Source organism: Diadema antillarum, unplaced genomic scaffold (genome assembly GCF_040938485.1).
Source record: "Diadema antillarum isolate AM-2024a unplaced genomic scaffold, OU_Dant_1.0 seq00000889_RagTag, whole genome shotgun sequence".
In the NCBI taxonomy this organism is placed as follows: Eukaryota; Metazoa; Echinodermata; class Echinoidea; order Diadematoida; family Diadematidae; genus Diadema; species Diadema antillarum.
The window spans coordinates 426,882-450,623 of NW_027271753.1; the positions used below are offsets into that span (position 1 = coordinate 426,882).

General features: G+C 37.4%; 1 protein-coding gene across 5 annotated transcripts in view; it reads left to right on the forward strand.

Moving 5' to 3' along the window:
• The window catches only part of LOC139740853 (forkhead box protein N3-like), a 117,734-nt gene extending 94,813 nt beyond the window's left edge, over positions 1 to 22,921 (forward strand). For 4 of the 5 annotated variants that reach the window (XM_071651433.1, XM_071651432.1, XM_071651431.1 and 1 more), the window contains exons 5-9: positions 7,702 to 7,779; positions 9,995 to 10,063; positions 14,016 to 14,190; positions 14,609 to 14,851; positions 15,076 to 22,921. In XM_071651433.1, the coding sequence (XP_071507534.1) occupies positions 7,702 to 7,779; positions 9,995 to 10,063; positions 14,016 to 14,190; positions 14,609 to 14,851; positions 15,076 to 15,310 (800 nt within the window). In that variant the 3' untranslated portion in view covers positions 15,311 to 22,921. The remainder of the gene's footprint in view (positions 1 to 7,701; positions 7,780 to 9,994; positions 10,064 to 14,015; positions 14,191 to 14,608; positions 14,852 to 15,075) is intronic. The other variant, XM_071651434.1, reaches the window with a different exon arrangement.
• Positions 22,922 to 23,742: the final 821 nt, after the last annotated feature.

A 23,742-nucleotide genomic window follows, 5' to 3' on the forward strand; every position in this document is an offset into this window, starting at 1 on the left:
GACTAACTGATGATCTGATGATATCATTCGAGATTCAGTGTGCTCAGTCCCTGAGTAGAATCATTCTGATTTAAGATATTTAATGTATTTGAAGAGAAAGCTTTATTATATGACTGATAAATCTAATTGACTTCCAACCCTACCTGTCTATTTCAATATGATTACCGGTACTAGTTATTCATTTTGAATCAATTAGGTGAAGAATAATCACATGAAATATTGGATGTAGTTGCATGTATTGATTAACTTTATATAATTTAATGATATCTGTATAATTTGAGGAAAGATTCCAGTACAAGCTAAGCATGTGAGATTGAATATGATAGAGTGGCAATTAAAAAGAGGAGAGAGTAAGAGATAAGAAGATTGTTAGCATGTCACCTCGTTGTCTCTGCCTTGCCTGTGTCATTCATTACGGCCTTAGCTAAGATCCCAGGTGTGTTCTATTTCCTGTCCAATACGTCCTGCGCAGCCATGCATGCTTGTAGGCCGCACTGCAGGCATCCCTCCCTCCACAGGAAACAGACTTGTAATTTCCTGTGGCAGCTCGCCTGCAGCCCCGCTCCGACAGGACTTGGCCAAGAATCAGTGTAGTTATGACTTTCCTGCCCTCTCTTTGTGTAGAATTAATGAAGTAAGCAATGGGACACTGGGAGTTGATCAATCATAGGAAGAACAGTGGATTAGTGGGCACAGCTTAAAGATAAATTGATGAGTTGTAGAGGTTACTTACATGTAATACTTAATACAGACATCATCATTTGTGTAAATTGTGTGCTTATGTTCAAGTTTTACCCTTTATTTGTCTGTGTTGTGTATCATTTTTGTTCTTTATTTTATTCCTATTAACATGCATGTACTTAATTCATGTATAACATGTCAATTGAGATGATCTACTTTGTCTTTTTCTTGTGCCATCATTGGAATATGTAATGTGTAAACTAGTGTGAATATCTGTTGTGAAACATGCTTGTGTGTGAATGTCATTTTGATGCATACATAAATTTAAGTTGGCAGGGAGAAAATTGAAGAAACTGATTGTATACATGTGTACATGTATACAATCAGTTTCTTCAATTTTTATAAAGGTTTAAAAATTGCAGTCTTTCTGTCTATAAGGAAATATGTGACACAGTACCCTGTGTTTAATTTTAGTGGAATATTGGAAATTTCCTTGTAGTGCTGGCAGCGTTTCGGAGTCCTTGTGAATGCAATTCCATTCTTGGGTGACCACGACAGTTTTCACACATAATGAGAGTGCGTAATTTGAAACTAGATTGTAATGACACATCACTAGAATCATGATTTAAATTACGCATTTTTGCCGTGTGAATGTAAACTTGAATTGCAGATCAATCGTAATTCCAATTGTGGTTCAGATGGCAGGCTGGAGGTGTTTTCCGATCACGATTCGCCAGAATCACGGAATTAACAGTCATGTGTACAGATTGACCTGCAAATACTGTTTGGGGGCGGAGCCTACAGTGACCTTTCAACCACTTCTGCAGAAAAAACGCGCTCCTCAAATGCACTCTAAGTGTGCTTGCGTACAGCTCATGAGTCATTGATAGGAATGTGGGAAGAAGCCACACCTCCCCTCCTCGCTCTGAAATTCAGAACCGCAGAATCCACGAAGCCTTCCTCAGTCGTGTGTACAGACGATAATTTGAATCGTAATTGTAATTCAGCATTGCAATTACGTTTCTCGACCAGTGTGAAGATGGCCCAAGAACGCTCTCATTTAGCCTAAAGGTTACTAGCTTGGATGAGATACTGACAGTTAGATGATAGTAACTTGATCTATTTTTGGTTAATTTTACTTGAAATATCTTTCTCATCTTTTATGTGAGGTTCCTGTTGTAAGGAAAAACATTGGCTTTTGGATTTTATAACGACTAACATGCAGTTGTTACACGCAAGCCTTGTGTGCTGGGCATATGGTAATTACTCATCTGTAATCTGATTTGGCAGAGTTACTATGTGTCAAATATTCAGTTGTTATGAAAATGCCATAAACACATCAGGCATTTGACAGACAATCTCTGACGTTGGCATTGGTCTGCTTTGAGGTCTATCACACTCTGTTCAGAGTTTCGATACTCACTGGGTATGCACAAGTGTTGAATATTTGGCATTTATGTGTCATAAAGTGCCCCTTTAATAGAGGACTTCTGACTACTGTTTAAGATGGGTGGATTTATGTGGGCATCTGTGTGTCATGCAGTGATGTGCATAAATCATTTTTCTTTGCATGATAAGGACAGAAGGCAGACACCATGAATTCTTATATAAATGCCAACAGGTTGTAGAGGTAGTATCAATCATTTCACATAATGGCTACCTTTGATATGAAACATGTTCCTGAAGAAAATCTTCCTCTTGGCATTCAAGAAATCTTTTTTCTGTGAATGTATTCAATTTGTACATATTCAACATAGTATTGAGTACAGCAATGGTGTTACCATGGTAACATTGATGCCATTCATGCTGCTGTATATATCATAAAGATTGAAGTGGCATGGTACCCCCCCCCCCCCCCCCCCATGTAAAAGAGCTGTGTTGTACAACTCAGCTTTTTATTGCTGAAACGATACAAGTGACTTTGAAAAGAAATAACACGAATATTGAGATACCGGTACAACCGCACAGCTGAGTGAGTGCAATGTTATAGTCATTGTGAAGATATCAGAATAAAGGAAGTCGTAGTTCAATCAACCTACTCATTCATTTGAAAAATCTCTCATTTTAAACGTCTCATTTCAAAATATTTCATTGTGCCTATTTACTGACAGAAATTTAGTAGAAAAAAATACATATATATTCATTTTTGTGTGTGTGTGTGTGTGTGTGTGTGTGTGTGTGTGTGTGTTAGTAGGGATCAGTAGTAACACCAAGGGATACAATAGGATTGGCATGATATATGATAGATCTGATGGATCTGATCATGACATCATGTTTGTACTAAATTTCTTCTTTTTTTTTTCATTTTCTTGTGTAATCATACAGTTAAGATCTAGGATGCATTTACAAATTGTATCTAAAAATTTTCTGAGGCAAAATCACTATCCTAAAAGTGTTTGAGACATTTTTGGGCAATAGATAAACGCAACTGTATTCTCAAACATGTTGAGAAACGCTGATTTGATACAGCATTCAAAGGGCAATTTGAAATGCATTTGAGACCACTATTGCCTTTCTGCGAGAAGATGCTAAACTCAATGCCATTTTGAAACACATTTATATCTCCAAGGTAAACCGGCAGTATACATGCCGTCCGTTACAATAAAAGCATGCACCTCAGTTGACCTCCAATTTCTGGGTTGAACCGGCGAAAAGCAACTTTGCAGTAACAACTCTCAAATTGCTACTTTAGATGTTAAGATAAATGCGGCATCCCGAAAAGCGCATGTCAAACCATGTTCGTAAACACCATTTAAAGCATTTTTTGAAACGTGATTTTCTCTCTCCAGCTAGATAAATGCAGTCCTAGTCTAAGACCATTGTAATGCGGGTCACTGAAGTTATCAGTATGTACTGGAGAGACATAATGACTTGAAAGTTGATGAATTCAGAGAACCGCTGCCACACATATTACTCCCTTGAAATGTACATGGTTTGTTTTTCCTAGTGTTCACATTTAAATCTTTCCACCAGCCACTTGAAGTGCTTATCTATGATAGAAACAGGTGTTTAATCAGTGTGGGAACCATCATATAGCAGGTCTGTGAGGGGATCTTGGGTAGAGATATTCCTGATATCAAACTTATCCACCTGTCTGATATGATGTGAGACATGGTGTACTGCATCTTACAGGCTTGTAGGTCATAAGCCCCAGTCAAACATGAGACTTGCGGATCGTGTAGCAGAAGTCAACGTTAATTTGCAGCCATTCACGTATGGCAAAAACAATAACAAAAACAACAACTTATCTGGTTGCATATGATCACTATTGATTATGATAGTTACTTGATTTTTTGTTTTTGGTGCCCGCACACAAAAATTATTAGTTTTTCTATGGTACTGCAAAAAAAAAAGAAAAAAAAAGGGAGAAATATATAGGCTATGTTGTATGCTGTAGGCCTATGTTATATGCTGCAGGCCTATATATCGTTAAGCTGTTATTTCAAGGGGGTGGGTTACAGTTTGTGATGTCAAAATAATAGGTACCCAGTGGCCAGATGATCCTTACGATTTGTTCAAACAATAAATATCTTTTCATGTACCTGTATACTTGGAATAGGTGTTAGTATTTCAATTTTAGAAAGATTTATCACATGCTTGTAGTTGTACCCACTAGATCAGTGCAGGCACAATGGTTGGTATGTAGCAGGGAGATGTTAGTTCAGTAACATACACACTGCCACAGTAGGACAAGATGATGGGTAATTGATAAACTGGTGTCAGATATTCCATATTGGTCAAGCTCATGATACATGTACAGTGTGGGGCAGCTTTCCAGTAAAGTGTAGAAAGTCTGACTAATTCTTGGCTATTTAGAAAGGTTTACTTCTCCAAGACAATGGTGTAGCATTCTGTTTGATGGTAGAAATCACCATGTGAATCTTCGTTACAGTCACCTTGTGATTGGCTGCAGTGACCATGAAGGCAAAATGGCTTCTTTCGTCAGGTCTATCCCTAGAGAGGAGCCACAAAATGTGTCACTCTTCTGGAAATATTGCAGTAAATTAATTACTTGTGTAGTGGAAATTTCTTCAAGTGACAGACAGTAGAAGGATGTCTCCTTAGAGTGGAGTCTCAGTAATTATAAGACTGTCCTGTAGCCACCATCTGGAATAAAGGCTGCTTGTGAATGCATCTGTCTTGACTTGTGGTGAACAATATGAATAAGAATATGGCTGTCAACACATTCAAATAGACTGTGGAAAGGATAATCTGGTCACTAGTAAGCAAGGAGGGGGGGGGGGGGTGGAGCTATGGGCAAATCTGAATTTGTTCTCACTGATTAGATGTATCAAATATCTATGTTCAATTCGGTGAGAATATTTTCCCCTTTATTAACTGAAGTAGGCACAGACCATATCTGGTTACTACTTCCCAATCTTGCCATAGCTTCCTTACCCAGCCCAAACCACACTGTTGTGCTTTATGAAAGATAAGTAGGCCTACAACTAGTACAATACTTGTTATGATTACAAAAAACAAAATTTTGGCAGACTTATGATATTCCATATGAAAGTTACTGCATAATATCGATAGCAAAACAAATTTTTAGAGAAACCGACTTTCTTATGCTATGAATATTTAATACGCTGAATACATAATGTATTTTATTAGGTTTTTATTTTCATGAATTTCGTGAGTCCAGTGGTATATATGAACTTAAAATAAAAACAATGAAATTATCAAATCTTCCCAATGAACATGACGTGCATGAATACACTTCTCCTTTCAGCTCTGTACTCCAAAATCACGAAAATAACAACTCACAAAATTGTCGGGAACTCCTAATTCGCAAAAAATTAGACTCGCTTAAGTATATGGCATATACAGTAGGTAATTGAAATTCTTGTGTTCGCCCTGGTCATGTCAATATGCAATATTGAGAAAAAAAAACAAGAAAAAGAAAGATGTAGACCACATGCACTCTAAGCATCAACATGGATGTGATTCTGCTGCATTGGTACCAACTTTTTCCATTTTAAAGTCAATTTAGCTATTAGGGCCCATGCACTTGTTCATCATAATGTCCTGAAAAATACAAAAAAGTGTAGATGTTCTTTTGTTATATGAAATTTACTTCATACTATTTGAAAGAAAAGGAGTATTTGGTTTTAGTTTGTCTTCAGGTTCTCTGCTAGTAAAGTGGAAATTAGAAGACATGTTTTCATGCAAAAAAGTCATCCAGATTTTTCAATTAGGTAGTCTCTAACACGAAATATGCATGATACTTACGATCATTAACAGAGCAGACATTTTAAAATCCATCAGTAAGCCTTAACGTAATCGTGGAGGTGGGCAGATTCTTTTGGTCACACTAGTACTGGCTACACAATCATTCGGGGTTTTTTTCCCTTTCTTTGAACGATTTTAAACTCTAATTGAGTAAGTAAGCAAAGGTCACTGGTTTGTATGTATTTTGTTATCCTGTCCCCATCCAAAAGAGGAATCCACATGTTTGTTGCTATGACAGTGGTTAGCTGTTGCCACGACAACCACAAAGGTCTGAAGACAGGGATTGTTATCAGGAGATCTGTGAAAGTAATTCATGTTATTTACCGCAGCGGTTTCCCAGCACAAAATGGTACCACAGCCAAGGTGAAAGAGAATGGTGTGTGCGGGGAAAAAAAAGCTATAGAGAAAGGATTGCAGGTATTTTTGTCAGCTTATGATTCACTGACATGGAAGACTGTGATGATACAAAAAAAGTATCTTTTCTAAAAAAATTTAAAAAAAAGTATCTTTTTCAGAAATTTCCATGGTTGCCAAACCTTCTCTTTTTTTGTGCATATGCCAGAATTGGACTTCAAGGATTTAGAACATGTCATTGAAATCCTCTTTAATGGTAGTGACTATCTGGTTGGAGCATTGATCAATTTCATTCTTTATAAGGAGATTATGCTGTCAGATAGACACCACTATTCCAAGCTAGTAATTCAGCAATTAATACATTATGTTTTATTCAATTCAGATCAGTGCAGGATGATGTACACTATGTTACTCATTTGTTTCTTGTGTCCCCCCTCCCCCCTTTTTTTTTTTTGGGGGGGGGGTTACATAATGAACTGTTTTTTCCAAATCCTTGTGCAGAAATTGAAATAAATGTTTCACCAGCTTGTACAGTTAGGAAAGTTATTAATTCCTTCAGCCATCATATTTGAAGGATTTTGTTTCATGTGTCTGGTTAAAAGTTTTGTGTAAGTAAACTGACTACTGTATACGCTATATATTTCGCGGGGGTTTTATTTTCGCGAATTTCGCGAGTCGGGAGCTATTCGCGAAATTAACAACACGCGAAAATATCACCTTCCAAAATGAATCCCTTGCCTTGATGATACGAACATTTCAGTACTAGTATACCATGTCACGGCTTACCGAACAGACCATACTGGCTAAGCTTGTTTACGCACGTCCACGTCTACTTACGAATACTGTAGAGAGCCAATCCATTATCGCAAGGGGACCACTCGTCAGAAATCTAGCGCGATGGACTTAACCACTTCAAAAATGTTGAATTCCAACTTACTAGATCGCAGAGTTTGCTAAGTTTTTTTCATGCAGTGTATAACTAGTATCATTCTTATTTGCTAGTAAGTTGAAAATTCACACTTTCTTTGCCACTTCATATTTTCTCTGGTCCCCAATCGCGAATTTAACCACTCGCGAAAATGTGTGACAGCGGCAATTCGCGAAAATTTATGTACGCGAAAATTATAGCGTATACAGTAATTGCTTTTTGATCACAGAGCTTGTAGAATAATCAAGCCTTATAAACAATTACTGACCAGTTAGAGGTTAGTAGCACATTTTTCAATTTACATTTCAGATTTACTAGGTATTGATTTATTCACAGGAACATTAAATTTTCGTATGAAAATGATAATTTAGTGATATTTTGTCTTTTCATACTGATTTCAAGAGTGAAACAATTCAATCTATAATGGTGATGATTGAATAGTGTTCTTAGTATCATTCTCACTTTTATTTTATTTTTTTTTTTGTCTTCTTTTCTCTCTCCTGCAGCTCACATAGCCTTGGTGGAGCGGCTGTTAAACGGTCAACCAGCCCTCATCCCCACTCATCACAATGGACCAGATCTTGGTAAGACTGTCCTGTAGTTGCCTAGCAACAAAGCTTCTGCTTCCAGCTCTCACAAACTTCTTTGCCACCTTCCCACAATTCCCCTTTTCTTTTGAAATAGAGCATTTGCCATCAACAGAGTGCTGACAATGTAGGTCCAACATTTTCCACAATCAAGCTGGAAAAATGCATGGATATTACCTTTTGTTTAAATTTATCATGCTTATGTGCATCGTCCAGTTTGCTGAATGAGAAAGATAAAAGATGACTTTGCCATCACTCTTTATTTTGACGGCAATATTAAATAAAGAGATGTTCTGTGGCTGACTTGGTGGCTGTTGTTGCCAAGACTATATGCTATGTGACATGCTACGAGTGATATGCTAATGAGGTAAAATACTTGAAATGCAGCAAAGATCATTAATGTCATGTTTGTTTAGTATGGCAAAGGGGGCCTGCTGTAGGTACACAAAGAAAAGAAAACAGAAAAAAAAAAAGAAATGCACACAATGTGCATGTCTTGTATTTTTGTATGCAGCTGGTACTGACAATATTTCACTGAATATGGAGGGTAGCGTGCGTGATGTGTGTGCGTAGGTTGTAACCTGGTTTGCCTAAATGTTAAGTCAACTACATGATGGATGGGATGAACTGAAAGCTCTGTGGTGATTGATGATCAGAAATTGTGTGCTGGGGCAATATGTGTGTATGAAGACCAATGACTGTATGTGTATGGTGCCTGATACTGATCACCTACTCAAACAAAAAAAGGTCATTAAGAGCAAATGAGCAAATACACTCAAGCAAATTATCACAACCTCACTAGAAATCTGCATAAACAGAATAATCTGTGATTATGTGGCTTAGAATGTGTAAGATCTGGAGCTCTGCAAATTAGCAGTTGTTTTTCTGACATTCCATTTATTTTAAAACCTTGATGAAACACTTAGTCCAAAACATGACACTGGACATGAATAGGAGTATAACTACCCCAAAGGACTTTAATATTTTGTTTTTTATACCCACAATTTTTTCTATATGAACTACTGCATGTTCCCATAATGCAGTGCAAGTCACATGAGAATTTGGTGTGGGTGATTACCCACTGGGGGCAGGTGGTTGGAATCTTGGCCTGAGATTGGAGCTGCAACTCAAGCAAGTAAAATTTGCTCAAATCTGGTAAGGAAAATCCTGCCCTCAATTATGGCACCTCAAGCCACAATTGGATAGTCTTTCCTCGTGGTTTCAGCAGGAATTAGCCTTAGTTCATCTACATTTCTGTAAAGCCTCTCATAATGTGGAATTATTCAACCTTTTCTACTCATAAAGACTTTTTGCAGGGGATCTTCAGAGTTCTGTTTTGTCTTCTTATATACCACAACAAACACTTTCAGAGACAATTGTATAAAGTTTGTGTTAAGATCTGGGTCTGAGAGTGATGAGACTACTGTTATTCTTTCGCCTGACCAGATTGCTGGTTGAATGAATCAAGGTTCGCTCCACGAGGCACATTTGCGTGGAAAGCTTCTGGTGTTAATGATTAAAGTTACGAATAAAGGAGTTAATTCATTTTATGTGGGCCGTATAACTTCAGTGCTTACATCTCCTCATTTTCATTGCGTACATACCTTTGTTCAATGTAATACCTTTTCAGTGTGCGTTATCCAGTGTTGATTCTACTCTGTGTTTACCCTCCAACAAATACTGTCACCTTGATAACCTTGGTTGTGGTGTTTGCATGACTGATTGTTTTTTCCTGTGTTGGTATAGAATGCCCTATCTTTCTTGGTTCTTTGTCTATGCATTATAGTATAGATATGATTAGATTGGAGTAGGACATATTGCGATCAGATGATCATTTTTATCAAGAATGTTGACAACAGCTTCTGTATGCCAAGTGGAACATCTTTTGATCTGCACTTATATATATATATATATGATATATAACTGAAATTTGTTTTGCAGGCATTACTGTTCATGTTCACTTCCTAATTAAACAAAATTCTCAGCGAATTCAGCATCAATGAAAATTAAGTAAATCTAATCTGACAGAAATGCTCAATGCCCAAAACTTGTTGGGAATGCTTAATAATCAAGGCATTGAATGTCATAATCACAGGATGATAACTAATAACATAACACAACTTTCCACAACAAATGGAAATGACAGATACAATCAGTACGTTATACCGTCCATTCTCTTAACAGTTTTCCTGCTTCTTATCATTTCATACAGAATCTGAGGTGGATGCGGCAGCAACCATGATGATGTTCAGGACACCACCGGATAGGAGACTAGCTGAACGTAAGTCAAGACCTGGTCTGCATGATGGTTTAAAGGTTCAGTCCAAGTCAGAAAGAAGACGAGCTAAATTTAAATTGAAATCTGGGTCACAAGGCAGTGTGTAGGTTTGTGTAGCACTCTAGCAGACGTACAGTAGAATCGGTCACCAGACTGCTTAGAGAAAGGAATTATTTACCTGTCACATGCAGCCAGTGAGGAAGTCTACCCATACCATGTGATAATTAATCTGTTTTCAAGCTGCATTTCTAAATGTGTTCTGCTGATTTGGTTGGAGTGATCCCAGCAGAGTTTGTTTCATTCTAAGCTCTCTTGGAATCCTTGGAAGCGGATATCTTTCTCTACGAGGCGTAGTTAATCCCACAATGCTGTAGCTTTAGGCTCCATAAACATGTATTCACACATGAAGAGATCAGCCAGGTTGGAATGTCCTCCTAGTATTGGGTCTGTGTGATAGATGAGCTCTACTCCACTGCACTCTTTCACAGTGTCTGTCCACACAGGGACCGAAGGAAGCAGAGAAGATCTAACTAAGTAAATGAACCCACAGGTGTTGTAACCTTCATATCAAGAATTCAGTGAGAGGCATGTTAGGGAGTCACTGAGGTGGAGCTTTCATTCTCTGGAGAAAATTCATTATTCTTTCAGTACCCACACTGTAGACGTCCAGAAAGTGATCCTATTTGATCCAACTGAAGAGTGTATAGAGCTGTTTGAATAAATCAGGGAATTGGTTTTCCTTCATCTACATTGGACTTTGGAGTAGGACCTGTGTTTTACCATCATTTATAGAATTCATAACCATGATATTACAATTATGACAGACACATTAAGAGTGATATTAACAACTCATACAAAATCACTGAAAACTCACACACACTCATACTCACAAGTGCCAATAAACAGTATTGCCAACAATGTACTACTAGGAAACATAATCTAGGAAAAGCAGGTGCTTGTGGAAAAAAAAAAAGAAGGAGGTTAGCTGATGGTAAACAAGCAGTTGGAATAAATATTGCCAGGAATAAGCAATTAAGTAAAGTGAAATGTCTTCGAAAAAAAAAAGAAAACAGTGGAAGACATGCAAGAAAACATTATCCTAAATAGTATTACTACATTGAAGGGACATTATACAGCATTTGTCAAAGTATATTGTTAGTTTAGACAGTGGAATTATTTCAAGGCCAAAAAAAAACCAATGATAATAAGTGTTGTAATTTGTCATTTCTGCATTATTTCATCAGTACACAAAGATATCAAATAGTTGCAATTCCATGCAGCTCAGAATTTAAAATCAAATTTGGCAATGTTTTTTGCAAAATAAACTCACATGATACTATGGAGGAAAGGAAAAGATGAAATACCATTTGAGTTGTGTAGTCTCCTTCACAGGCTCTCTGGCTATGGTTCATAATGAGTTGAAATTCAGCTGCTACATTGCATGTGAACTTTTGTGGTTCTGTTTAGGTACTGTGTGTTGCAGGAAATGTTTTCTTAACTATGGAGGTCACTTTCACACCTTCAATGTGTAGTTAAACCTCAATAACTTATTGGGTATTTCAACTATAGGAACAATGAGAAAAGTTGGGTATAGGCTTACGTGATAATCCAAGGCATAGTGAAGCACCGTAGTATTCAATAATGTCTTTAAAAAGTACAAATACATCATATCACCAGTTATATAAGAGATTTGGTATGCTTACACTAAGTTACATCATTTACTGTACAAGTTCTCATGACAACATACACTGTACAAATGACAACTATGTCCTTTTTACTGATTAAAGCTGTGAATTTAAGTAAAGATGATTGATGGCAGGGTACAATTAACACATGCTCTTCTGGCTTGACGATGAAAACAGCATAGATATGAATACAGTGAACTTTGTTTGTAAACTACCATGAAAGTTTTAGGACAGCTTCTAAATGAGATGACATTATTCAATCCCCCCATGCAGAGGAAGGAAACATGTGATATTTCAGAGGCATGCTTGTCCAGTCATCATAACACTGAGCCACGTGTCACTTTGCCTAAATCCCTACATTACAAAAATATTTTGTGTTATGACACATGGTTTGACTTTGGCAGTAATGTATCATCAGGCATGTTTACCAGCAGCTGTACTATTTAAGACTCTCAGGGGAGAGTCCAGACTTGTTTGTCTGTTGGAGCTAAAAAAGTCATCTTTGACTCATTCAGTCCAGAAAGGACAGATTTAGCAAATGTTGGCAAGGTCATGGTTTTATCACGATCTGGCGATTAATGAGCTCTTTGATGGGATGTGAAGTCCAGATTTTGATTTGTATCAGAGTGAGGCCCCCTTCCTGTAAGGTTGACTATAGGGCTTTTTACACTTGTAAAATTTTGCTTAGCCCCGGACCAACGGTGGGGCTAAGGGGGGGCCTTAGCCCCACCGTTGGTACGGGACTATCCTTAGCCCACTTTCTGTTTACACTCGTTTTTGCCAAAGTGGGCTAGCCCCACCGATAGTACGGTACTATCTGGCCCTGCAAAATAGCAGGGGTTAGCACCGCAATTGCGGTGCCAAGCAAGTAAGTGTAAACAGAACGAAAAAATAATCCTGGGCTAAGCGACGGAGACGAAGTCCGACCCTCACTGACCAATTAGAAACGAGGTAATCAAGTGCTGCCGGTGCGTGCGTGTACGTGTACAGTACACAGCGTAATTATGAATATTCATGTGGTTTGGAAAGTCCGGGGCTAAGAAATACGAGTGTAAAAAGGTCAGTTTTCTCCTTAGCCCCGGACAAGAGATAGTACGGGACTAAGTGGCGAGTGTAAAAAGCTGAAAAAATTGGTACGGGACTAACGATAGTCCTGGGTCAGAGAAAGTCCGGGGTTAAGAAACACAAGTGTAAAAAGCCCTTATGATTACCAGAACTATCATGTTCTAGCGTAGTTAAATGTGAGGTCATATACATTGTATATGTAACCATCCACCATGTTGGCCATACAGACAATAAATGATTATCTATGCCTAGTACACGCATTCCCCTAATGTAAAATGCTGTGACATGGTGGTGGAATAGCATCCTCTTGTGTTTAACTGTGTGGTGAAAATACTGCTGGTGTGACCCAAACTAAAATTTACACTCTAAAGCGTACATCATTGCATGTATTAAGGAATAGGAAGAGAATTGCTATGAAGGTGTGCTTCTGCTTGCATGTAATTAAATCTTTCAGAGTGACGGATGAAAATATCATCAACCGCGGTGCAGCACCGAAGTGTCCTGATAATTAGTTACGACTCAAGTTGCTCGATGTGAATACCATATGCTGAGCTGCCAGCTCTGAGAGTTGGGATAACTAATTTGGTACAAACATCTTCAGCCGTACTTCTTAGGGTAGCATATTGGATTAGTGTGCTGTAACAGGATATGATCACCTTGTAACACCAGCAGGGATGGATTGTGTGCATTATATGCTACTGGCAGTCAGTGTACACAGTTGGGTTTATATGAAAAGTTGAAGATATGATGAATGGCTATGTTTTCTATATCATGGTTGTTACTCTGTGTGGATATACTAGTAGTATGTTACAGTCCATGATAGAAATTTTGATGTATTTTTAAAGAAGCTTGGACAATAAATGCTTTGGCTATATTTTCTGGTTAAAAAAAGAACACAAACAAGCAAAAAATTGATATGCTGTCTATTGTTTGAGACACTCTTTTAGCAATTGTAATCTAATTCCAAGAATTTGGTTTTGTCTTAAATTTGTTACTATTATTATGAACCCTGGATTGATGCCACAAAAACCAGTATTATGTAACACCAAACATGAAAGAGCAGAGAATTCCATATTGATTCTTGATGCATGCCATTTTATTAATTTCAAACTAAATTCTGTTTTGCTGACAGATATCAAAGAACTGTGTTCCATATGATAAAATCATTTTCTATTTCTATTCAAATTTATTTTTATCAAATGAAGATGACAGACTGAAGAGAGAGTCCTACCCAGGTGTCGTCCCAGCAACCAACATGAATGGCTACCAGGTCATCAGTGGTGTTGTAGCACCCATGCAGATCAGACCAGAGCAGCCCCACTGCAGACCAACATTGAGTGACCTTGCCGAGACTGCCCTAAATGAGATGGGAGGTCAAAGGTTAGACTTCAAAATGTGTTAAATTCTCTTACAGTATGCTACATGGCGAAATAAACAGATTAGCACAGAGGATATAGTTATGTAGTGAGACATGAAACAAATGATTATTGCATTGTCAAAATATCATGTTGAATAGTTGAATCTCAGGCATTGTTCCAAAGTAATGAGAAATACACTGCAATCGATTGATCTTTGTCTTGTGGACTCTGAATACTCTTCTTTAATCTAATGTTCTTGAGGTAGAGGCAAAGTCATGTCTCGTCCCTAACTCAAAGAAGCAAAGTTTGGCTATGTACCTTAACTTGTCCTCCAGTCAGTTTAAAATCAACCTCTGTGACTTTCCCTATCACCAAGCTCTGTAATCTGGGTGACATTACACTTCTCAATCTAACCTGTGCTTCCAACTGACTGATCTCAGTCGCCATCTATTCTCATCCTATCCAAGGATGGCAGTGACTCCAGAGAACCGAGAACTCTTGAAGGCCAAATGTACACCATCTCCAGAAGGCTCTGATGACCACACCTACAGTTTGAGCAGCTCCATCAAGATCATAGCTGACCACGGCTACTCCTCAGACCCAGGAGATGTTGAGATGAGTGACTTTAGTGATGAGAGCTTTGAGGAGGAAGAATCTGATATGGAACGAGATGCAGAGTCTAGGTGAGTGCAGGGTCTAGTCTGAGCTCTGAATCAGTATTCAAATCAAGATTATAATTGTGTCTTAGAATCTAACAATCTGTTGGTGACTGATGTTGGTTTGGTTAACCTGCTGCAGGTCACAACGATGTTCATTGCATTGTTTCATTATATATGCATTGGAGTATAGGGTAATCTAGGGAGTGTTCACACTATTTTCTTGATATTCTCTTGTGCTGGTTTCCTAGGAGACTGGGTGACAGTGGAATCCACACTCACCTGGATGGAGACAAGAAAGTGGATGAGAAGGAAGCTGCCCTACCCCTCAAGAAACGACCACCACGTGTAACGGAGGAAGCTGCCATTGGTCTGCTCACTCTGTCTGGGTTTGGACCGGAGGACATGGCAGCCAAGCAGGCTGCTAGTCCTGGTCCAGTCTCCATGGTTATCGAAGAAGAAGATGAGGAGCAGGCTGCAAGATAGTTAGAACCATTCATGAGGACTGGAGCTGTGTGTGAGCATGGACTGCAATGAGTGCAGTCAATGAGTGCAGCAGTAAGCTGGCTGTGATGCACCAAGGGTGGTTTAGGTTTTGGGGGCTGGTGGAGAGGTATGATTGATTGAAAGAATGGTGTGGTAGATTAGTAAGTTGAAAAGTTACTTTTCAAAATGAACGTGTCACAAAACAGTATTGTGAAGTTTCTAGTTTTGTTAGTTTTTGTGTTTAAATACCGCCCTCAATTTTTCATGCTTGTTGAAAGATGGAATTGAAATAAATAGTAAAATCTGTCAAGAGACTGTGTGCAACAACATGCACGTTTAGTCTCTTGGTGTGTATGAGAAGGGGAGTTAGGCAAAAAATGAAGCTATCAGACTTTTGAGGATTTTCTGTTATGAAAACAGAATGGCAATACACTTGAGATAATGATGGATGGTGTGTCAAGGGTTTACAACCTTTTTTTCTTTGATGTATTACATTAGAAATGCATTATGGACAATGAATGAGATATGTCTCTTCAAATAAGAGAGAGAGAGAAAACATATCATGCCTGTAGTGGTAAACTTTGTGTTAAACAACTCAGAAAAAAAAGAGATCTTCATTGACGGTTTGCACAAGTAAATGACAAGATAATGTGCAATCAGTGACAATATATATTTTTTTGAAAAATAAATGTTTGTTGATTTTTGGAGTAAAGAGTGTGTCAGCTCCCCAGCAAATGGTTGGAAATAAGAAAGGAGGGGATGATGTAAGTGTGTGTATGACAAGCTACACAAGGAGATAACGGTGCTTGCGTGATCATCATTCAGAGAACCAGTGAAGAAAGTGCTATGTTAGTCATCATCTTGCCAGCAATGCATGGAACAGACATCAGAACACTACACGAGACTCCCTGTCTATAAAGTGGTCACTAGATGATGACCAGAAGATGACCAGGTCTGATGGATTTCAGCACTGGGAGGAGGAGAGTGATGTGTAAAAGTGACCCAAGAGATTCACCTGATTGACACTTCCTGCCAATCACTCCATTATCCATCTCAACTTGACAACTATTTGAATCCCATCATGGGAAGTGAAGCTCTTTAAGGTTTCTGCAATAATTGACATCAACGGGACGGAGCATTCACCAGCAATCTCATCATTTTTCATGCCGTTTCAAAGTCAAAAAGGCAAAACAAAAACAGTTTTCCTTATGGACGGCATTGTGTAACTCCCTGCATTGGTGTCATGCATGGGATGTTTGTAAATATACTGTAGACTAGATAACTGTAGTTTTCAAGCTCTTATTTTTTAGTTCTTTTAATAATTAAGTCTTTTATCATTTATTTTTATGTCTTAAATAATGGTTGTAAGCATTTTACAGTGCTTCCATTCTATTAGTGTCATCATGCTTTGAAAGCATGGATAGTCATCAATGTAAATATGTTGTACAAAGTCTCTGAAGACACAGTGTTACATAAATGTAGTACTTTGTTGCAGTAGCAGAGGGCAATGTATTATGAAGTAAGCAGTAATTTGACATTTGACCTCTGACCATGTGTGATGCTGCACCCAACATGATGATAGAGTGTACAATATGACTGTGACTTCAGTATTTAAGAGTAAACACCATGGTAGCATACATGGTCCTGAGGAAGAGGTAAGATTCTTTTCTCTTGTTCAAAACAAACCGATGCAGCAAGCATGGCAGTGTCAAGTCTAAAGGATCATGACCTTCCTCAATATGATGCAATGCAATGTCACAACTCAGACATAGTAACATGCAAGCTGCCCAGGGCAGTGACGGTACATTTCAGCAACTGAAATCACTTCAGGGCGATTTTTTTTTTTTTTTTTTTTAAATGGGTGAGTAAACCAAGATCTTTTATTTTCGATGAATCCAAAGTTAATGTCAGCAGTTTTTATGAAACCTACATTTGAGGCGAGGTGAGTAGAGTTGTGCAGATAACCAAATGATGTATGATGTCTGGTGCACAAGAAAAGATTTACCATAGATCTGACTGAGGAGTATAACTTGCTACGATCAGAGGAAGCTTTTCATTGTCACATTATAACTTGAGTAAGAGACGGTAAAAACAAGAAGTTCATGTAAAATTGAACTTTTCATCACACTTCTGCTCTGCTTCCATATCTTGACCAGAAGTCACCTAACATTTTGGGGTATCTAATGATAATGAATAATACAATGCATTTACATTGTGTCATCTCTCTAGTAAAAGTATTCTGAGGCACATTGTGAAGGAGGAGGAGAACAAGATCAAGTACAATGTGCTTCAAACAATTACAAACTTGTGTCAGCTATGTACTGAATCTTTTGTGAAATGGACAATTTTCAGGTCAGCTTTGAAAGAATCCAATGCTTGCAAAGAGCTGATTATTATAAGTCACCCCAAAGTGTTTGGTGGATTGAAGCAATACTGGACTTCTTGTGTACTTCACTGTTATGATTGCTGTTTAAAGGGAAATGTTAAAGAACAGCCACAGAATGTATTTCAAAGTTCCCTCAGGTAACCCATGTGTTCCCATCGATAGATCTTGTTGACATGTTGCTAGTATAGAGCGCATATGACCTGTATAAGGAGAGATATATGTGCTGGTTGTAACTTCATGAAGAAACTTGATGCTATGTGCAAATAATGAACCTCCATGTTAGTTGGCTGATCAATGGTGTGACAGTTATTTTGTGTATCTCATCAAAATAAAACTGGGATATTACATGTACATGTATGTCTAGAACTTGAGAGACCATTTTCACTACATGATGAGAAGTCCAGTAACTAGAGCTGTTTACATGTCATTCTGATGATCAGCTTTTACACAGGTTTTTTTTTAATTGATGTCTGGTAGTGTTCCATGAAACACAAGTATGTGCTGAAATTTGAAGCTTTATAATTTTACAAAGGTGGTGCTAGTGTGTTCATTTTCCAGGATAGAATCTTCAGTGGTGTGGTGTTCCATGTATTTTCCTTAAATTCAATTCAAGCAAACTCTGATAAATGTGCATTATGTGTTAATGCTTTTCCTGACTCTGTGGTGCTGGGTTTCTACACAAAAATAGTGCTTACATGACAATTGCAGTAATTGTTTGCCAACATTTAATAACTCTGCCAATTTGCACTTCCTATGTCAAGGATATACATTGTGTTATGAAAACAGTTTGCTTTTTTACCCTTAAGCAATGGCGGCAGTACTAGTACAGGTTGCTCTGATGCAGCAAATGTTAACAGTAAAATAAAACAGGGGAGAAAGCCAAAATACCTGTTATGATATCATTTCTGCAGGGAACAGACAGTTGTTGTTGATTTTTTTTATTACTCTCTCTGTCTGAGTGAGGACAGACAGGGGCTTAAGACATACTGTACTTCATGATATGTAATACTTCATGGTGCATTAACTCATATTTTAGCATACAATATTTTGAATGGATTCAAATGTAAGTCTCCCATAGTTATTTCTATACCAGTCTGCTCAACTTACAATGTAAAGGAATATTGCATTCACTGTTGTAAAACACCAGTCATGGTCCAACAGCCTTGTGGTTACCACATGCCAGTGTGCTGTAGTAGCTGTCATGAGCTAGGACCATGAAGATATATCTGAAAACATGACACTTATGTAACACAATATGAATGTATATCGAGGTTCAGAGTGTGTTTAGTAAAAAGCAACTTCAACATGTTTGTTATTGATTGATGGTGGGTCTAGTTTAAATGAAGACTTTGATCAGTGTTTGTTTTTTTTAGGTCTCTGCCATCAGCATTCTCTATGGATGTACACTGTAGTGTGTCTGGCTCTAACCTTAAAGTAAAAGGAGGGTAAACTGCTGGTACGTCAAAATGTGTATGGGATGTTGTCAGATTTCATGGGATATGGAGGAAGGCAGAGTTTGATATACCAGCTGGGGCGTTCAGTCTCTTGGCATCTCCTTGGAAAGTCTTCCCAACCATCAGTATTGACATCTGAAATTAACTCTTTATTTTGTGTTCTTTTTTACAACAGAAGGGAATGAACAAAATCAGCTCTGACCAAACAGGAATTCCTATTCCGAAGTCACCAGATAATGATCAAATATGTGAACGTGTATTCAAACATTTCAAGTTATGACAAGAAAGGTGAATTTCTTGGCTGCAAGTAATCGAACAAAAATATATGAAATTTGAAAATTTATGACTTAAAGAATCAAGATTTATGAACACAAAAATGAAGCCACAACATTTGTTTCGTTATGCTCAGTGCTTCCATTTGTTTTGTTTTTGTCTTTTGTTTTATACATGCACATAAAAGACCAATTTGCTTTGTAATGACTGCTACTATTTCAGTGCATTTTAGTCCCTTGTGCAAACTCGAATGTATTGGTTCATATTTATGTCTACATATCATGCCATTGTACTGGATTGTTACAGTGATGAAATGAGTTCTAACAGGTGTACTTGTTCATTTGTAACAGATTTTGCTTTAGTCAGTGAGCATCTTACAAATAACTGCATGCAGAGGAATCCAGTTGTTTGGTTCATATTTTGGTGTGATAGTTGCAAAATTTAAACACTGAGACTGGTAATAATATTTAACAGATAAGAAGTCAGTTATTGTTGATAGAATTAATAATTAAAAATGAGGACCACTGTTGTATATGATTCTAGTATATGCCAGTAATCACAGAATGAGAGAAAAAGTGTTTAATCTCGATTGAGCTCATAACTGGAAATAATTCCATGTGAGTAGAATTCTCTGATTTGTTAATCACACCCAAAAAAAACCTCAAGTTTGACTTCGAAGGTAGCAAAGTTGAGAAGACATCGCACTCAGGACTTGAACTAAAGATTATTTGAATGAGAAATTTCATTGGAACTGGAAGAATGCACAGATTAAATGAGGTCAGTGCACTGACCAGAATGTACAGATAAAGATTTCTTGCAGTATTCACAATTCGTATTGATAAAAGACAACTGTGATCAAAACCAGCTAAGATTGCAAATAAACAAACCGAAGATCAAACCAGCTGAAATTGCTAATGAGCAAATGTAAGATTAAGGCAGCTGAAAATTCTGATGAATAAACTTAAGATCAAACCACCTTAGATCACTGAAGAACAAACTCAAGATCAAACCAATGTAGATCGCCTAAAACCAAACTCAAGGTCAAACCAGTTGAAGAAATAACTCAAAAGGTATCCTTTGACCCGAGTCGGTCATACCAAATTTTTGCTCCTTTTTTTTTTCCTTCGTTCAGAATTGTATTATTATTCATTTGGTGTATAGGCAAACCTCTCTATTATGAACATTCATTTTTACTTTCATTTTTCACAAGATTGTGCAATAGTAGCATTACATGTACATGATTATGAATACATACCTGACTTGGTAGTAGTAAAACTCTTGCTTAGAGGCACAAATCACACTGTGATTGCAATTTTTTAGATCACTTTCCTCTCTTTAGTACTACTTATTGTGTAACGTAGTCAAAACACTTTCAGTTTTTTCATTATTTCTGTAAAGTATAATTACAGAGAGAATTTTTTTGTATGTTTAAACAAATCAGAGTTGTTTTTTTTTCAATATATGAAGTCCAGCTCATCCAGGAATCAGTAGTAAAGTGTTTGTACATGGCTTCATGGTGGAAGCATAGGCAAAACATTGTATTGGACAGTGATGTTGAAATAGCCTGGGTTGAATACAGGATATAAGCTTTGTGCCCCTCACTTATTTGGGGAAGTTCAAACTGACACTTGACAGTAGTTGACAGATATTGCAAGGCACAATTCTGAGTTGATTTTTGTTTTTTTAAAGGACTTGCCATTTTGTTTGAATTTGTATCCTGCCTGTGTAACTTTCTGGCATGACATGTGATATGTTCCAAGTTAAATCAATGACAGAAACCATACAGAATCCGTTATGGAAACTACATCTCATTTAAATCTTCAGGTAGATAATAGGAATGACCAAATGGCTTGGAAATGTGTCCAAATATCATTTTTGTGTATCTGACTTTGATATTCTCAGACTGCAATGCTACCCAGATATGTAACTCTGGCAAACCAGGGAGTTTGATGAAATCATTGTTTGAATGTAGTAATCAGGGTATATGATCATCTGTAGTGTAAAAACTTGCCATAAAATCTTTTTTTTTTCTTTTTCTATCTTTTTGCTGAAATGAACATTTTTTGCCGATGATCCAAGTTGCAATCTTGTGTGTTTTGGGTATTTTTTTCTTTTTTGCACATGTTAAGTGTGTGATTAATTTCAATGCAGATGTTTTATAACATGTGCACAAAAATGACAATTCAAATACTGCAGGCAATGGTTTCATTACTTATAGTCATTTTTATGAAGCAGAATGAAATCTTACACTTTTTCATGAGTAATCAAGTGTTTCTGAGGTAAATGATCAATGAGATGAATGATTTTGGTAACATGTTACCATAATGTAACTTGTTCATATTACCACTTTGCAAGTTATTTTTTATTTATTGATGTACAATTACTGTGTAGAATTCTGTGGTAAGCTATTAGTTTTATTTCATGTGTTTAGTGTATCACAAATCTATCCCCAGGTCTACAGTGCTGAGAAGGAATGGTTTTTGTGCAAGAATAGTCATTAACTATTCCAGGGTTCTTATTCTGTGGTTATCACACTTCTGTCTGTATTTTGAAGATTATGTTACCGTGTATGTGTTATGTAAAACCAACTGTTTTCTCAGTATTGTTACTTCAGAAATGTCTAGTGGAAATCATAGTTGGCTGAATTGTTTATTACACCTTAGAAGATATGAAACACTTCAAAGCCAAACTATTTTTCATGTAGGAAGTCTTAGTACTGACAGACAGGAGACATGTTATATTGATAATCCTCATTTATGACTCGACATGGTAGCTTGTATTTATTACATTATCAGTGTAATCATGAGATATAATGATAGAAGCAAGGTCTCTGTTATATAGTATTTCAATGACTTGTTAATCATACTGACAATTATTACGTTTATTGATGATGAACAGAAAGAACAAAAAAATCTCCCATGAGGCAGTGTGTTCAATCGTAGCCCAGTTTGGTATGACTTGGACCTTTTTCCTTGTGTGTTTGAGTACCAGTGAGTATCTCTGTGTGCAAGAGACCTACAATGACTGCAGTCACCAGTCAGGTGAAATGTTAGGGAACAGGCGATAGATATTCCACACTAAATGAATGTATATCCTTCCCCATTTCGGACAGCTGTAGCAAGTTTCTTTTCTGTCTGTCTGTCTGTTTGTCTCTCCCTTTCCCTCTCTCTCTCTCTCTGTCTCTCTCTGTCTCTCTCTTTCCCTCTATCTCTGTATTTTTTTTTCAAAGAACAGTACCAAAACCAAATATTGTTTGGTATATTTGTAATATGTCAACACCTCGCATGCTTTGTAAACTTACACCAACCAATTAGTGCAAGTTCCAGATAAATATGTACAGTATATGTAGTCAAAAACCTTAACTTGTTCAACCTTTGTAAGAAACTTGTTGGGAAAATAAATGACAGCAAAATGTACACTACTATTTACTTCTGTTTTCTTGGAGGAGAAATGAAAGAAGAGAATGTGAGAGAAGACACCAGACATAAGAGAGGTTTAATAGAGTGGTGTCAAGAGACAATGAAGAGAACAGATGTTTAGAAGTACAGTAACCTTCTCAAGTCCTCTGTTTTATTACATGAGTACAGATCATAGCAACCATTCTGACGTCTTCCTATCTTGTCTCCACCAAATGATTCTTATTTGAGCTTGAGCTCATCGCAAAATGTAATGTACAAATTCATTGCAAAATATGAAGTACAAATTGTAGAAATGTCATACACAAAGGAAAGACACTTTTGTGTGTGTGTGTGTGTGTGTGTGCGTGCGTGTGTGAGAGAGAGAAAGATTAAAAAACAAACAAACAGCAGTCTGGTAATTTGGATAATTAATTAATCAGAGCAAATCATTCATTTGATCCACAAAACGACCTTTTTAGAGTCAATAGACCATATCAAGTCACAATGCGTATGACCCTATCAATGCAGAAAAAGAGGCAGCACTGCTATCTTTAATGTGTTAACAACATGCACATAACGACGACACTGATTGTGACGAGCACATTTTTCTCATTTTATGCCTCCTTACACTGTCTGTCACACACAAACACAAGTATGGACCACACATAGGGAATGTGACTCTCTGCTGAAGTGTTGGTACGTGCATGAGTACAATGTACTACTGAGCAGAAGCCGAGAATGCTCGATATGTGCCTGCACTACATCCTTCTGCATAACAGCAGATGTTTAGACTGTGCAATCGGCATAATTCATCTGGAATTGGTAAGAAAATAACCATTCGGACGAGGAAATGAAATCCCTGCAATTATTTCTTAACCCCGTTGAGGACCGTTTAATTTTGCTACAACATGCATTTCCCAT